Source organism: Cnephaeus nilssonii (assembly GCF_951640355.1).
Source record: "Cnephaeus nilssonii genome assembly, chromosome: 7".
In the NCBI taxonomy this organism is placed as follows: Eukaryota; Metazoa; Chordata; class Mammalia; order Chiroptera; family Vespertilionidae; genus Cnephaeus; species Cnephaeus nilssonii.
Window position 1 is genome coordinate 59,215,409 of NC_137078.1, and position 17,018 is coordinate 59,232,426.

Here is a 17,018-nt window from a genome sequence, read left to right on the forward strand (position 1 = left end):
GGATCCCTGGAGCCTTACTGGAAAATCCAAATACAATTTTGAATGTAGTCCAGATTTAGTGATGGCATATTTATTACCAGTGTTTTGCAAAGTTACATTTAAAGGGAATCAAGTACACAACTGTTTATTACCTAGCAAGAAAAAGACCATATAGAATCCACAGCCCTTTAGCATATGTTCATTGCTAACAGAATGGAATGAAATAAAGGAAAGTAATTATTAAGTAACTGGAAGACTCTTAATGATATATTAGAGTCTACTCAAGTCTTGGATAACTGATCCAGGTGTTATTCTTTGTGACATTAATACTCCTCCTATTTAACAATTGGAAATATATATCATAAACATAAGCCCTTCTATGACAAGATTAAGTTAATGCTGTTGATTACATTATACAATAATAAAAATGTTTAGAAAGGTATTGAACAACTGGTGAAAACTTAAATAATATATTCTTTTACTATTTCTCACATAACATTACTGACTGGTGCTAAAATGTGAAAATTAATTACAAGTTAAAAGGACAGAATTTTATTTTATTTATTTTTTAAAATATGTTTTTATTGAGGGGTTTTATGTGTGTGTGTGTGTGTGTGTGTGTGTGTGTGTGTGTGTGTGTGTTTTATTTAATTTTTAGAAAGAGGAAAGGAAAGGGAGTGAGGGAAGGCGAGAGAGAGAAAAACATCGAAACATAGATGAGAGAAAGAAACATCCATTGGCTGCCTCCTGCCACATCCCTTATTGGGGATGGAGCCTGAAACCTGGACATGTGCACTGACCAGGAATCCAACCAGTGAACATTTGGTGCATGGGATGATGCTCAACCAACTGAGTCACACTGGCCAGGACTTTTTTAAAATTTGTATTTATTGATCTTAGAAAGAGGTAGGAAAGTGGGGGGGGGGGAGAGACATAAACATCAATTTGTTGTTCCACTTATTTATGCATTCATTAGCTGATTCTTATATGTGTCCTAATCAGGGATTGAACCCGCAACCTCGGTATATAGGGACAAAGCTCTAACCAACTGAGCTACCCGGCCAGGGCAAGAACAGAATAATTTTAATATTTAATTGGGGAGCTTTATTGAATGTTGACAGCACAGTACAAAATTCAGGAAATTAGTTAATATTAATTTTCTAAATAAAGTTTAATATGTTTTATGGATTTTCACTTGTGGTTTTCTACAAAACATACATTTCCAGCTTAATTTTTTCTTTAGAGAGACAGATTTTAATAGGCTTATTTCCTCAAAGTTCTCCAAAATTATTAATGTTACCTTTTTACCCTTCTATCCTTCATTAAATAAACTCTTAACCATATTAATTTATTCTGTTTGGAATTTAAGGATATAGACAAGTCAGATAATGAAAAGTTAAACAAGGGAGGTAATTAGTACTTTAGCAAAATTTCTAAATCATAAGTTTTATTTTTTGGCATTAAAGTCTATTTTGAAATGACAACTTATTTATGATATAACTTTTTTGAGAGAAGGCATACATTAAAAGTAACAAATGTGGAAATTATTATTAATCAGTTTCTGAATGACTTTACTCAATAAAATTATAAATACCAGAGCATAGAAAATATATTTTAATTATGTTTTCCCACTAGTAATAGAAGCAAGTAAGATTAATGAAATAAAAATTAAATGAAGAAAAAATATAAACCAATATTGGAAAGTCTTTTCCAGACAATATATTTCATTATATGTTAATAAATTACACTTGAAAATTTAAAGAAATTGCCTTCACTTTAGCTGTATATTTGATTTCATTGGGAAGTATTGGATCCTCCAACAGTGTTCGCCTATAGCTATACTGTTCAGTACATGTAGATATAGAGCATTTAGAATGTAGCTCATCTGAATTGAGATGTGCATAAGTGTAAAGTACACACCACATATCAAAGATTTAGTGTGAGAAAAGAATATTAATTATAATTATCTCTAATCCTTTTATATTCTATGTTGTTAAAATTATATTTTGGGTATGTTAGGATAAGTGGAATATTAACATTTATTTCACCTATTTTTCCTTTTTAAAAAATTTTAGTAGATTTTAAATTACATTAAGTGACTCACATTGTATTTCTGTTGGTGCGTCAGATAGTTTTTCACCATACATTGTATCAAACAATTTTTTAGAAAAATAATGAGAACATTGAGTAAATTAATAGTTACTGTGCCAATTGTTGAACAAATGGAACTACATAAAAATATGTAGTAGTGTGTGTGTGGGGGGGTGTGATCATTTAGAAAAATGATTTCACTTTTCTATTTGTCCTTAGTAGTAGAGTTTGGATTATTCATTAATTTGCTTGTTTATTCATTCAATAAACATTTATCAAAGGCCACATATGTAAGACACTGAGAATATTTATGCTAATGTATCCTCAAATACTTGTTACACATCAAATATTTTTTAAAGTATGTAGTGTATATTGTACTATAAAGTACTATAGAACAAACAACTAAATGGTTAGCTCATTAAACAATCATTTACTTGACCTCTAATAAGTGTAAACATCATGTTCTACTAGAGTTATGAAATCAAACACAATTTTGCACACATATGAAGGATAACTTAGTTTTTCTACTTTTCTCTTCACTATACTAAGCCCCAATGGAAATTTTTTCAAACAATTGTTTTTCTCTATATAATGTCATCATGAATAAAAAAAATAGAAGAATAAGAAATGAAAAACATAAAATAGTTATTGGGAAGTTATCCATAATAGTGAAATTTTTTTATCATAGCAAATTTCAGGATACTTTTTCTTTTCCTACTTTCATTTGTCTACCATTTTATTTAAAATTTGGTGATCAAAATTTTATTTAAAATTTGACAATTTTCCCCTTACATTCTTCTTTTTATTGTACATGTATAGGAAAGAGAAAAAATTTGAATCATCTCAGTTTAACCCAGAGAAATAAATCTACGACAAAAGATGATGAGTAAGTTTGTTATTTTTGAAATAATATACACGTGTCTTGAAAGAAAAGGATCATATTTGTGAATGATAATTTAAGAGAAATTATTTCTTTGCAGAAATTGATAGTCATACCTGAGTTGGAAGTATTCTTTCTTAAAGAAGTAAAATACTTTATTTGTGATGTGTTTTATAGTGTTCATATGATGGTGATATATGATACCTTAATTTTAATACTCATTGAGCCCAGTTTTCCCAGCCTATATATAAGAGACCAGCTTAAGGTAAAACTGAGGAACAGCTAAAAGGGTAAATGAGCTGAACGTATGAACTACTTTGATTTTTCAAATTTACATAAATCAGACTTACAGATTTATGTTGTCTGGGAACACAATGCCTAACAAATAGCTGGTTCAAGAGCTAAGAATACAGTGAAACCAACAGAGTAAGGGATCTAGAGGAACCTAGAAGGCAACATGCCAGCAACCATCCATATTCATATTGGACTGCCAATGGTGCCTTGGATGAAGTCATTATCTGCTAGAAAAATTGAAATAAGAACAGGATTAAATTTTCAAAGTAGTTCATATGTCCAGCTCATTTACCCTTTTAGCTGTATCTTCTGTGGTGCCACACAATATTATGGATGGATAGACATGAGAAAAATGAAGTTTCTACCCATTATGAGATTATGGTCTTATACTAGAGGCCTGATGCACGAAATTCGTTCAAGGATAGGCCTTCGCAGCCCAAGCTGCCTCGTGGCCCCACCCCCCGCCCACTGGTCTTTCCGGAAGGTCATTCCACCGTCCAGTCTAATTAGCATATTAGCTCTTTATTATATAGGATACCTTCCTCATCTTAGAAATGGGTTGAGGGTAATGTTTCAAAATGTTTTTAAATCATTTAGTGGAACTCAGAATGAATTTTTCATATAAATAGTGTGGTAATTTGTAGTTATACCCCCAGGTCAGGGCCACAAGTCAATTTTTTTACATAATGTAGCTAAGCTGCTTTAAAAGATAGGAAGTTAGTGCCATTTAGAGTACAATAGTGATGCAGGGAAGAAGTTCTCAAAGAAGCCCCCTCATTTGGCATCTCCTGCATTTATCACTACCCCTTAATTTGCTTTTCCTAGCTTCTTTTCCTAGCCATGTTCCCCCCAACTCCAAATATTTCCATGTGCCCTATCCCAAAACATTTTTGTTGTAAATTACTACTCCTTCCTTCCCCTAATCAAAGTTCCCATTTCCTCAGTGAAATCTGTCTCAACTAGATATTACGAGAAAAGCAGTTTTTAACTTACTATATTTAAATATAAACAATATATGTACAGAGTAAAAAAAACAACCTCAGGCCCAGCCAGTGTGGCCCAGTGGTTGAGCGTCGACCCATGCACCAAGAGGTCACTGGTTTGATTCCTGTTTAGTCAGGGCACATGCCTGGGTTATAGGCTTGATGCCCAGTTGGGGGACGTGTTGTTATTTCTCTCTCATTAATGTTTCTATCTCTCTCTCCCTCTCCCTTCTTCTCTGTCTAGAAATCAATTTTTAAAAAACCACATATATATTTTTTTAAATCTCAATTTGTACAAAAGGACATACAGTGAAAGCAGATGGCATTTAAGACTTTCTGAATCATATATAATGTATTTGAAAGCAGAGAACTGCTGAACCAAATGACTAATACAATTGTATGAAGTATAACAAACTTAGACGTGAAAGGAGGCAATGAAGGAGGAAATGTTTTTGGACAAGAGTGATACCATGTAAGCAAGCCAGAATTATCTGTTGCTTTCCCCCTGAAACAGCTCCACTTAATCTACCTTTTTATAGTTGTTTTTTTTTTTCTTTTTCTGAACCCCCCAATTTACTTACAGCTCACATTTTTTTAGAATAGTTCCTATGCACAGCTATTTGCTGACAACTCTTGCAGGGAAAGTTGTGTTTGGCATGGCCTTGCTTAAGTAAGGATCCTGGGAAGAGATTTTCAGGTTTGATTTAACTGTACTAGTATATCCAGTGCCAAGACTGAATTTCAACTCAGCTAGTTCCACAAGCCACATGTGAATTTCCTAAATATCCCAAGTTAGAAACTCCTCTGTTAAAGGATCGTGTCTGAGCTGAGTAGTTTCAAGCTGCCAACACAACCAGCCTCCTCGCACTCTGATAGATATTCCTTTAATTCAGAAATCTACCGTGTTAAATAAATGATTGATTGTTGACATTGTTTCCCTTCTTTTTTGTTTACCCAATTAGTAGATTGCCACTGTTTTTGCATTTTTTTATATTTTCGGCTTTTGTAACTTAACTCTATTTTTTTTAAAGCTTATTTGGTCTAATAAGGATATTTTAGTACCTAATGTTTTACTGAGCTTTTATGAATGCCACTTGATGTAATTTTGTACCATTGCACAGAAACTGAAATAAATTTCAAATATTAAAGCTAAAAAAAAAAAAAAGGAGAATAGCTCCTATATCAGTGAGCTTTCAAGTAGCAATTGGAAAGGTAGAAATAAAACGCTATTTGCAAAGGACATGATCCTATATATAGGTCATCCCAAAGAATTCACAAGAAGCTACTAGATATAATAAACTCAGCAAAATTACAGGGTATAAGATCAACACACAAAAATCAGTTGTATTTCAGCATACATGCAGAACAGTTTGAAAAGGAAATTAAAGAAGAAATTCCATTTAGATAGCACCTAAAAGAATAAAATACTTAAGAATAAATGTAGCTAAAGAGATGAAAGACTTATACACTTGAAATTACAAAGCATTGCTGAGAGAAATTACCGAAGATCTAAACAAATGGAAAGACATTTTGTGTTCGTGGGTAGGAACATTTAATATTGTTAAGATGTTATGCCTGGCCAGTGTGGCTCGGTGGTTGAGTGTCGAACTATGAACCAACAGGTCATGGTTCAATTCCTGGTCAGGGCATATGCCCAGGTTGCAGGCTTGATCCCCAGTAGGGAGCATGCAGGAGCCAGCTGATCAATGATTCTCATCATTGATGTTTCTCTCTCTCTCTCTCTCTCTCTCTCTCTCTCTCTCTCTCTCTCTCTCCCTCCCTCCCTCCCTCCCTCCCTCCCTCCCTCCCTCCCTCCCTCCCCCTTCCTCTCTGAAATCAATATATATATATATATATATATATTTTTTTTTTTTTTAAAGATGTTACTACCTCCACCCAATATGATCTACAGATTTATTATATCATCAAAATTCCATCATTTTGTCCAAAAATGGAAAAGCCTGTCCTCAAATTCATATGAAACTATATGGGTAGAGATCAAAGACATTATGCTATGTGGCATAAATCAGGTAGAGAAAGACAAATACTATATGATATTACTTATATGTAGAATCTTAAAAAAGAAATCACTCAAAAGGACAGAATAAAATATTGGTTGCCAGAGGATGGAGCATGGGGGATAGAGCAGATGTTGTCTAAGGGTCCGAAACTTGAGACAAGTAACAAATAAGTCCTAAATGCATAGTGAATATAGGCAACAATATTTGTTATAATCTTCAAACTTGCTAAGTCTAGAGCTTAATTATTTCAACCACTAAGAAGAGATGATAATTATGTAACACTAGAGGCCCAGTGCACAAATTCGTGCACCAATGGTGTCCATCAGCCTGGCCTGTGGAATCGGGCAGAAACCGGCTCTCCGACCTCCCCCGAGGGGTCCTAGATTGTGAGAGGGTACAGGCCAGGCCAAGGGACCCCACCAGTGCACGATTGGGGCCGGGGTGGGACGTGGGAGGTTGGCCAGCCAGGGAGGGACTGCAGGAGGGCTCCAGAGTGTGTCCGGCCCGTCTCCTCAGTCCTGATCAGCCAGACCCCAGCAGCAAGCTAACCTACCGGTCAGAGCGTCTGCCCCCTAGTGGTCAGTGCATGTCATAGCAACTGGTTAACTGTCTGCCCCCTGGTGGCATGTCATAGCGAGCAGTTGAGCAGCCTTACTATATCATTAGCATATTACACTTTGATTGGTTGAACAGCCCACTGGACGACCGGACACTTAGCATATTAGGCTTTTATTATATTGGATGATAAAGGTGCTAATTATCACTACAATGGCAATCTTATCTATATATATATAAAAGCCTAAGCGACCGGTCGTCTGGTAGCTATGACATGCACTGACCACGAGGGGGCAGACGCTCAATGCAGAAGCTGCCCCCTGGTGGTCATTGCGCTCCCACAGCGGGAGCACTGCTCAGCTGACCAACAGGTGCCAGACACCGGGCTCATGGCTGGCAAGCACAGCTGTGGTGGTGCGAGCTTCTCCCGTGGAGACTCCCCCTGTGCGCCCCTCCCCCATCCAGACCAGGACCGGCATTGGGACTGACTAGGCATGAGCCCGAGCCGCTTCTTGGTCATGGGTGCACCAGTATTGCCCTAGGATGGGTGCGGAGACCGCAGCGGAGCGGCAGCAAGCCTACCGAGCATTGGCAGCGGTAGGCACAGCAGGGCCGGGATGAGCAGGAGCGATGCAGTGTGGCGCCAGGCCCGGGCTCAGGCTCCTCCCTGGCTGCCTGCTGCTTTGGCGCTACTACATCCCTCAGGGGATGTAGGACTGCCGGTTTCGGCCGATCCCCACAGGCCAGGCCAAGGGACCCCCACCAGTGCACGAATCTGTGCACCGGGCCTCTAGTTAAAACATATAAATCTATCAAATTAACATGTTGTATACTTTAAATTTACATGTGTCAAATATATTTCAATTAAAAAATACCTGTACATGACCCCAAATTATAGCCTTCAAAATTATAGCCATGGATGATGTGCCCAAAATTATATATATGTAATGTTATATAAAGAAAGGAAGTATGATATAAAGTTATAGAAATGTTTAAAAAAAAGAAAAAACAACAACTAAGGAATTTTTCCAGAATGTTAAAATGCTAACTAGAGATATGTTCGGGAGGTAGGATTACAAGAAGTGAAGTTTTCTTTGTTTCTTTGAGAGTGCCTTTGTATCTTTTTCACATTGGAATATATTAAAGCCATAAAACTTTTTTATTTAAAAAAAATCACTGTGTAACACTGATTCATAGGCTTAGATCTAGGTAAATAAGGAGATGATGGTCTATTAGTGTTCTCAAACTGGTATAGTGGAGAATGGAGTAAACCAACTATATCTTGTAGACAAAAAAGGGGCCCTGTAATAAATCTGACTGGAAGTAACCTTACAGGTTGATCTGATCATCAATTCCTAACTGGGCAGGTCATAGTGGGTTATCATGCCCCAGGACTGTAACTTCTCTAGTAAAAGATTTTTAATCCAGCCCTGTCTACTATTTTTGTGTATCTAGGTTAACACACCTTTGAACTGTCGAACAGTGTCTTTTCCAGACCCCTTGAAGGTTTACCCACCCAAAAGGGAGCACATAATCTTGTTAACTATCCTATACTTTTCTCCCACCTTCATGTAATCTTTTTCACGTTCCCTCCTTAATTCCAAATGTGTAAAAGAAACAACAAAACTGTCATACTCCCGGAGCATTTGAGATCAGGCTTCCCAACATGTTGCCAGTGTGGCTCAAATAAACACTTAATAAAAATTCTCTACAAGTTTGGACATTTCTTAGGTCTACAATCTTTTCTCCTGCTCAATGGGAATTGGAAAAAGCAAAACTCTAAAAGACAGGATGGTTGATAATATATATTGTCTTGTAAAGGAATGAAAGAATGGAGGAGGAGCATTTACATCTCTAACCACTTTGAAAAAATGTAAAGAAAATGCATAGAAAACAATGTAAAATACTTTTTTTTAAAAAGAAAGTTCTGGAAATGACTTTTGTTTAAATGCTTGATCTTCTTGCTAAATACAATATTTTTCTTTACTCGTAGATTAATAGTGTTGCTATCTAAAGTTGAGAAATCATCAGAGGAAATCATGGGAATAATGCAAAGTTTAAGTATTACACAGGTTTGCACTTTTTTGGCATATATTTTTTGATGCAATTGTAAATGGGATTGTTTTCTTAGTTTCCCTTTCTGATAGTTCATTATTGGTGTATAGAAATGCAATTGATTTCTGGATATTTATTTTATATTCTGCTATTTCACTGAATTCATTTCTCATTTCAGTAGTTTTTTGGTGGAATCTTTAGGGTTCCCCACATACAGTATTATGTCATCTGTGAATAATGACACTTACTTCTTCCTTCTTTTATTTCTTCTTCTTGTCTGACTGCTGTGGCTAGGATTTCCAGTACTATGTAGAATAGAGTGATGAAAGAGGACATCCCTGTCTTGTTTCCCTTCTTAAGAGAAATGCTTTTAGTTTTTGCCCATTGAATATGATGTTGGCTGTGGGTTTGTCATATGTTGCCTTTATTATGATGAGGTATGTTCCCTCTATTCCCACTTTGCTGAGTTTTTATCATAAATGGATGCTAGGTTTTATCAAATGCTTTTTTTTATTCTGATATGACATGATCATGTGATTTTTATCCTTCATTTTGTTTATGTGATGTATCAATTTATTGATTTGCAGATATTGAACCAACCTTGCATCCCAGAAATAAATCCCATTTGATTATGGTGTATGCTCTTTTTAATGTATTGCTGGATCCTGTTTACTAATGTTTTGTAGAGGATTTTAGCATCTATGTTCATCAGGGATATTGGCCTATAATTTTCTTTCTTTGTAGTGTTTTTTGTTGTTATTTTTTTTACTTTTGATGGGAATGCAGATTGGTGATTACTGCTTCAGTTTTACTAGTTGTAACCTGTCTATTTAGATTCTCTGATTCCTCCTGTTTCAGTTTTGGAAAAGTGTATGTTTCTAGGAATTTTCCATTTAGTCCAGATTGTCCAATATATTGGCACATATGGCATGGAATATTTTATAATTCTACTATCCCATTTGAAAATAGAGAATAGGAGAAAAGCCTCAGATTGGAGAATCCTATTCAGGAAAGAGTTTGTAGAGGATATGTTTAATTTACTTTTCATGGCAATTTCTTTTATGAACATTAATAAACTATAATATTTTAGTAATACCTATCTTTTTCATATTTAAAAGTAAATTTGTAGATTATGTTTAGTCTTTTTAATTAATAAATTATTTTTATGCAAGCATTTTAAGACTCACAATAGTTGACCTATCAGAAAATTTCCTACCATAGAGTTTAAGTTTTTCAGATGAAGGAAACAATATTTTCATTAGAGTTGTCAGTAATGCTATATTTGAAGAGAACTTACTTAACTCATTTAAAATGACTTTCTTTTAGGCTTTGGAGGACAATAGAAAGCTTCAAAATCTCATTGGTATTTCTTATGGACCATGTTTCTTAAAAAGAGAAATGAAGAAAACGAAAGAACTAAGTAAGAAGACTATGAATTTACAATGGTGTCTCTCCATTCCTTGTTGGCAAGCTTAAATATATATATATATATATATATTAATTTCTTTATTGATTAAGGTGTCACATATTTGCCCTCATCCCCCCATTCCCATCCCACACCCCTCCCCACAGATGCCCCCACCCCCCTGTTGTCCTTAACCATTGGTTAGGCTTGTATGCATGCACACAAGTCCTTTGGTTGATCTCTCCCCTCTACCCCCACCCTCTCCTACCCTCCCTCTGAGGCCCGACAGTCCGATTGATGCCTCCTTGTTTCTGGGTCTGTTCTTGTTCATCAGTCTATATTGTTCATCATTTCCCCTAGATGAGTGAGATCATGTGTTACTAGAAATATACTTATAAGAACCGAATGTGAGACGAGCAATAATAGTTATGCTGACAGGCAAATGAATCAGTCTGTAGTGAGTTTCTTTCTGGACCAACAGTTCTTTTGAGACCCAATTTCAATGTCCACCAGTTCCTTATGTGTACATGTCAGCACTGACTTTTCAGTTCTGGATGGTGGACAAATGGTGGTAATGCAGGTCCGACTCCCTCTGGTTTGGTCTCGCCCGGACTCAGGGGCGCGGCCTCACCTGGACTCAGGGGCGCGCGGCCTCACCCGGACCCGGGACCCAGCATCACCCAGGCCTTAGATAAATATTTTAATATTTTCAACTTTAGCGATAAAGCCTATTTAGAGATAAGCCTATTAATTATCCCAAATTTAAATTTGATAGACTTCTTTATGTTTTTCAATATTCTTTTTTTTTAATCTTTATTTTTGAAAGTATTACACCCCAGGCTTTCACCACCCTGTTGTCTGTGTCCACGGATGATGCATATATACATGCAAGTTCTTTGGTTGATCACCTCCCACCCATCCATCCTCTTCCGCCTTTCCTCTGAGATTCCACGCTCTGGTCCATGCTTCCATATCTCTGGATCCATTCTGTTCATCAGTTTATTTTGTTAATTAGATTTCACATATAAGTGAAATCATATGATACTTGTCTTTCTCTGACTGGCTTATTTCACTTAAGGTCCTTCCATGCTGTCTCAAAGGGTAAGAGATTCTTCTTTTTTACTGATGCATAGTATTCCATGGTATAAATGTACCACAGCTTTTTTAGCCACTCATTGATAGACTTCTTTATATATATCACTACTGGACATATGATAGAAATAGTATTTAAAGAATAAAAAGCCACATATCTTTTACCCCAGGATATGTTATTTCAGGGATTCCTCTTTAATGTAAAGGGAAAGAATGTACCTTCAAAACTGTAATTGGGCTTTTTTTATGTAGTGCTCATTCTTTAAATATAGTATGATAAGGTATTGCATTTGTCCTTGCTGCCTATGCATATGTATTACTTTGAATTTTTTTTCATGAAGTTGTTTATTCCAACATGAGAAATTATTCACGTTCAATATTAATTCTTAACATATTTTTTTTCTTCTAGTGACAAAAGTAATAAAACAAAAACTGTTTGAAAAGAAGAGTTCAGAACTTTCTAATAAAGGTAAAAAGTTGTATTTTAATTTATTATGTAAAAAGAATCCTTTCATCTCATTTTACCATTTAAAACCAATCATTATGAGTTTTTTAGTGTACTCTTAAAAGACCAGGAATCTTTTTTGAAAAATTTTGTATTGCATTTAGCAGAAGACCAGTTCTGATGAGCTCAACTTCACTGATGACTGAACTTTTAAAATATCTTTTGAAATATAAGTTTCAGTTTAAGATTTGTAGCTTTATTAAAAGTTCTTTTTTGAGAATCCAGACAAATGGGGCAACAGTGCATTAATATATAGCAGGTTTTAATGGTGAATTAGAAGGAGACACAAAGCATAAAGTTACTTTGTAACCAGTGTTCTGAAAACTTGCAGATCATTACTGATGTTGAATCTACTGTATGCCTCTGAGCATTTAACAGTATGGGTAATTAAATTAGCAGGTTTTACGTTCCCATAACACATGCACATCCACACCTCAGTAAGCAAAATAATCATGGGCTGTTAAATATTAAAACCTTTTAACCAACTTAAGAGGCATCATTTTAATATTACTGACATGAATGCCATTTAGCAATCTCTACAAACTAGAGGTAGGCCTTGAAATGCGTAGGTAGGCCATGTTTTAGTCTATCATTTTTGAGTACCAGTGATGACCGTTGAGGTCCAATAATTACTATAATTATTATCCTCACAGCAGCTCTGTAAGATAGCTGTTATTATTGCCATTACATGTAAGGAACAAGGTCACAGAAAATGTTAAGTAACTTGCCCAAACACTGCTACTTAAGTGTCAGACAGGGGATTCCAACTAGAGACCAGTCTGATCTCAAAAAGTATGATCTTTTCATTATTCCATATTGCCTCTTCCTAAAACAAATCAAATCATTCAGTCATCCCAGCTTTCAGATTCAGACATGAAGCATAACTGAAACTGGTTCAGCCAATCTGTTCTGTTAAGACTGTGTTTTAGGATCTTTAACAGCTGGTGATGACTTTGCAATGGAAAGCACTAGGATTCCCTGCTGGTCAGTTCCAGCTAAGTCATAGCAGGCCAGCAGCCATGGCAAGCCTCCTCCAGAACCCCTGTGGGAAGGGAGCTGGGCAGGCTTCCTGAGCTATTCAGTTGAGCAGCTAACTTCATTGTGATCCCAAGCATTTAGGAACGTGATGGTAGCCCTTTTCTTAAAAGGCTTGAGACTTCTTTTCTCCTGTCTGGAGAACTTGATATCAGGGTTTCAGTGGTTTCATTCTCTCTAAACTTGACAAGTTTTAGAGAATTATAATAGGAAATTAGAACATTTATTATTTCCCAATTAGAGGAAATCTTGACTCTATATATTCTGTGCCAATTGTGTGATTTTCTTTTAAATCTGTGATTTCCTAGAACTAATTTAAAATTAGGCTTTACATAGTTGGCTTTTGCCAACAGTTTTGGAAAATGAGGTAGGGAAAATTTTAGAACAAATAAGTGAATTGTCACTGCTGATAATTAATGGAGAAAATTTTCCAAAAGAATTGTTTCCTTCCCTAAACATTTATTAAGACATTAAAGTTATTTCCATGTGTTAAACAATTCTCACCTTTCAGTTATCCAGTATATACTGACCACCCAAGGGGACAATTTGCATATTAGGCTTTTATTATATAGGATTTTTATTTTGGTGGCATATTTTGTTTTGTTTTATTTTTTTGGTTAAAGTTGATGTGCAGCAACACATGCACATATATATGTAAATTTTTTGCTAAGTTAATAACTTTAAACTCCTTCTATTCATACATTCATTTTAAGAGGACTTTGTTAGTTTTGTCCAACATCTCAAACTAGTTTGCTTTATATGTTTCTTATTTGGGGTCCTGGCCTTGGACAGCTTATAGAAATTTCTACTTTTTTCTTTTAGTATGCTGGCACCCAGAATTGTCTAAATTTAAAAATGTTTTGGATATCTTCATAATCTTGGAAAGTATATAGTTAGGAGATATATAATATAAAAACCAGCCCTGTAATATGTGTTAGGTTTCTTTTATTAGGTAATTATGAAATGAGAATAAACAAATACTTGTTTCATTATCAAAAGAATGTCCTTCAGCCTGGCCAGTGTTGCTAAGTGGTTGAGCGTCGACCCATGAACCAGGAGGTTACGGTTCTATTCTGGTCAGGGACATGCCTGGGTTGTGGGCTCAATCCCCATTAGGGGATGTGCAGGAGGTAGCCGATCAATGATTTTCTTTCATCCTTGATGTTTCTATCTCTCTCTCCCTCTCCAGTCCTCTCTGAAATCAATAAAAATATATTTTTAAAAAAGAAGAGGAATGTCCTTCAGATTCTTATAAAATTTTCCTAGAATAGTTAAAGTAGACAATACCAGGAGAATTCCAAGACTAATGCTGTAGTGAACTCTTCAAATTGGTCCCTTAGTTGTATATGCTTTAAATTTCATTGCTAGCTTGTTTAGCATCAGTTGCAGTCATTATTATAGGCACAGGAGTATACTTGTAAAAATAACACTCTAATGTTTTAAATAAATAGACATCTGACACCGATTCTTAAAACTTTATATAACTTATTCAAAAAAATTGAAAAGAGTACACTGAGATTTTTATAGTTTTCAAATCAGGGGATGCCTTGATTGAGTGTATAATACACTCTATCTTTTTTATAGTTTGCTAACTACAAATTTCTTAAACAAAGGAAGGCTTCTTTCTCTTTTAAGTTACTTAGGAAGTAAGCCTAACTTCACTTTCCTTAATAATATTGGCTTTATGACTATTAGAAAAATAATGAAATGAAAGGTTCTTTTTCTATTACATTTGGATGTGAATTTTCATAATTATTTTTAATTTGTTATGCTGAACATTTAAAACATGACCACTCAATGGGTTGATAGAGACGGAATGTCACATTATCATCACATGGTAAGGCATGAAATTTATTTACTTTACATAATCAACCTCAACTTAAAACAACTTGATACAAATATCTCTAAGTCAATAGATGGCATTATATAGTACTTAGTATTTTCATTTTTTCTGGAGATATTAGAAAATGCCATCATTGTTTGTCTGTGTCTACTACTTCCAGTAAACAAAATGTTTTTGAAAAGCATGTAAGCAAATTATAGAGCTGTTGCCAAGATATGAAATCTAGACACTTAACTTCAATCCAAAACATATTTTATCATTTTTGAGAATAATTGTGTAGGTTGTAGTATGCATATTTTAAATGAAATGTTAACCATCTGAACTTTATATTGTTCAAAAAAGTTGCTTGTTTCAGCTGTTTGTAATACAAAATATTTCAGCATTTCTATTGCTAGCCTTAAAAAGAAAAGCACAGACTATAATGTTTCTGTTGTCTTTAGCTAACTTACTGTCTCTTACATTGTAAAATTCATCTTAGTTATAGGATTTTAAAGTTTTCTAATTTTAAAGCAGAAATTACAGGACAAATTTTAAACTTTTTCTACAGGACAAATTTTAAACTTTTTCTGTTCTAAGACTATAAAATAGTTTGATATTGCCTTTTCATTCTAACCACCCACTGAAGTATTTTTCAACTTAAAAATATGTTGTTCTTTTTCCCACTCAGTCTTGAAAAAGTATTCATTATATCAGCTAAATAATTTTACTCCTAAAAGGGTATTTTTTTTGTTATAGCTTAACAATTAAAGAATATTCAATATTCTTTTTTGAACAAATACTTCAGTTTTAAAAGCACTGAAGTTTAATGTTTAGACATTAAGAGTTTTAGGAGAAACAACAAAAATTCCCTTTGTGCTTTAACATTCTAAGTTTATCAGAAGATTTTTAAAAAATGGAGATACTAGTTTTGGTCACACAAATATCCATTAATGTACAACTGTAGTCCTCAGTTCTTTGTAAGGGTTCAGCTGTCATGTAAGCTGTACCTGGGTTATACCTTTCCTCATAATAATGGTAATCCCTTTTCTACATTATTTAGCACTGTTTGGGGGATACGTTTCAACTCCTTACTTGATATTTGTCTAGGATTTAAGGAAAAACTGCTTTATTACTTTTTACAGCCTTTTAAGGAATTTTTCCCCATAATTTAAATTTATTTTTATTATACTAGAATTATGATAATTTTTATCTTTTAAGTAATAATCAGTAAAAAACAACAACAAAAAAAACATAGACTTGAATTCATTTAATAGCAATTATGTGTTTAAGAGGTATAAATAACCTGCTACCAGACATTACAAATATCCAGGTGCTCTGTATGTGCTGATGACAACAAAATTGAAACGAAAGACTGTAATAATTCTGACTGGTTTTCTCTGCAGAAGATATTGATTATTTGTGTGTGGTGAGAGATTTGGAAAATTCAATTAAAGGAGTTGTGCAAAGGTTTCATAAATTTTCTTTCTACAGCGTGTACACAGACATTGTTGCGTATTAAATCAATGCAGCACTTCACAATATATTTTCTTTGAAACATAAAAATAAATAACATTTAAACAGTTCTGCTTACTACAGAAACAAATTTTATTTTCTGTGAAGCATTTAGTCATGTGCTATCACTGACTCATACACATTTGCCAGCTGTAACAAATTTTATAGACATTTTCTCCAGAGACATATCTCACATACTATGAATTTTTAAATGAGCAAATGGTGAAGAAGGGATGTCAGCAATATAAAAATTGATCAGCTAAAAGATAAAAGCATAAGTAAAGAGATTTGTATGGTAGTCTTAATAGGTTTTATTAAATAAAAATACTATAAAAAGACAGTAATGAACAGACTGAAGACTAACTGTTCTTGAGATGGAGAAAAATTATTCTGGCACATTTATTAGAAATTGCTTTTATGTCATCTGACAGGTGAACTTTTTTTTCCCCATTTTAACTTAGAGTAGTCAGAAAAGCTCCTCAAAAAAAAGTTAGTTAAATTCTCTAAGTGGTTTATATATTTTAAACACATATGTAATAATAGATATTTATAGTGTTATATAGCTAATTATATAGTTTAAAGCAGAACTTATGTAATAAGTAAGTGTTAGGTGATTTTTTTCCTTCAGCTCAGACCTCACATAGGAGGAAAGTAGTCATTTTAATTCATGCTATTCACAAATTGGGCCTCCAGGCCTCTCTACTGCTTCTCTCTCTACCTGGGTTGCTCTTTCTTTCTTCTCCATCTAGTAAACTTCTGCTCATTCTTTAAGGCCAGTTTTAGGTGCCA

At 34.5% G+C, this 17,018-nt stretch overlaps 1 protein-coding gene across 2 annotated transcripts in view; it reads left to right on the forward strand.

Annotated features, from left to right (window-relative positions):
* ITGB3BP (integrin subunit beta 3 binding protein) overlaps nucleotides 1-17,018 on the forward strand; it is a 49,961-nt gene that overhangs the window by 25,421 nt on the left and 7,522 nt on the right. For both annotated transcript variants that reach the window (XM_079777023.1, XM_079777022.1), the window contains exons 4-7: nucleotides 2,890-2,956; nucleotides 8,797-8,875; nucleotides 10,185-10,278; nucleotides 11,765-11,824. In XM_079777023.1, the coding sequence (XP_079633149.1) occupies nucleotides 2,890-2,956; nucleotides 8,797-8,875; nucleotides 10,185-10,278; nucleotides 11,765-11,824 (300 nt within the window). The remainder of the gene's footprint in view (nucleotides 1-2,889; nucleotides 2,957-8,796; nucleotides 8,876-10,184; nucleotides 10,279-11,764; nucleotides 11,825-17,018) is intronic.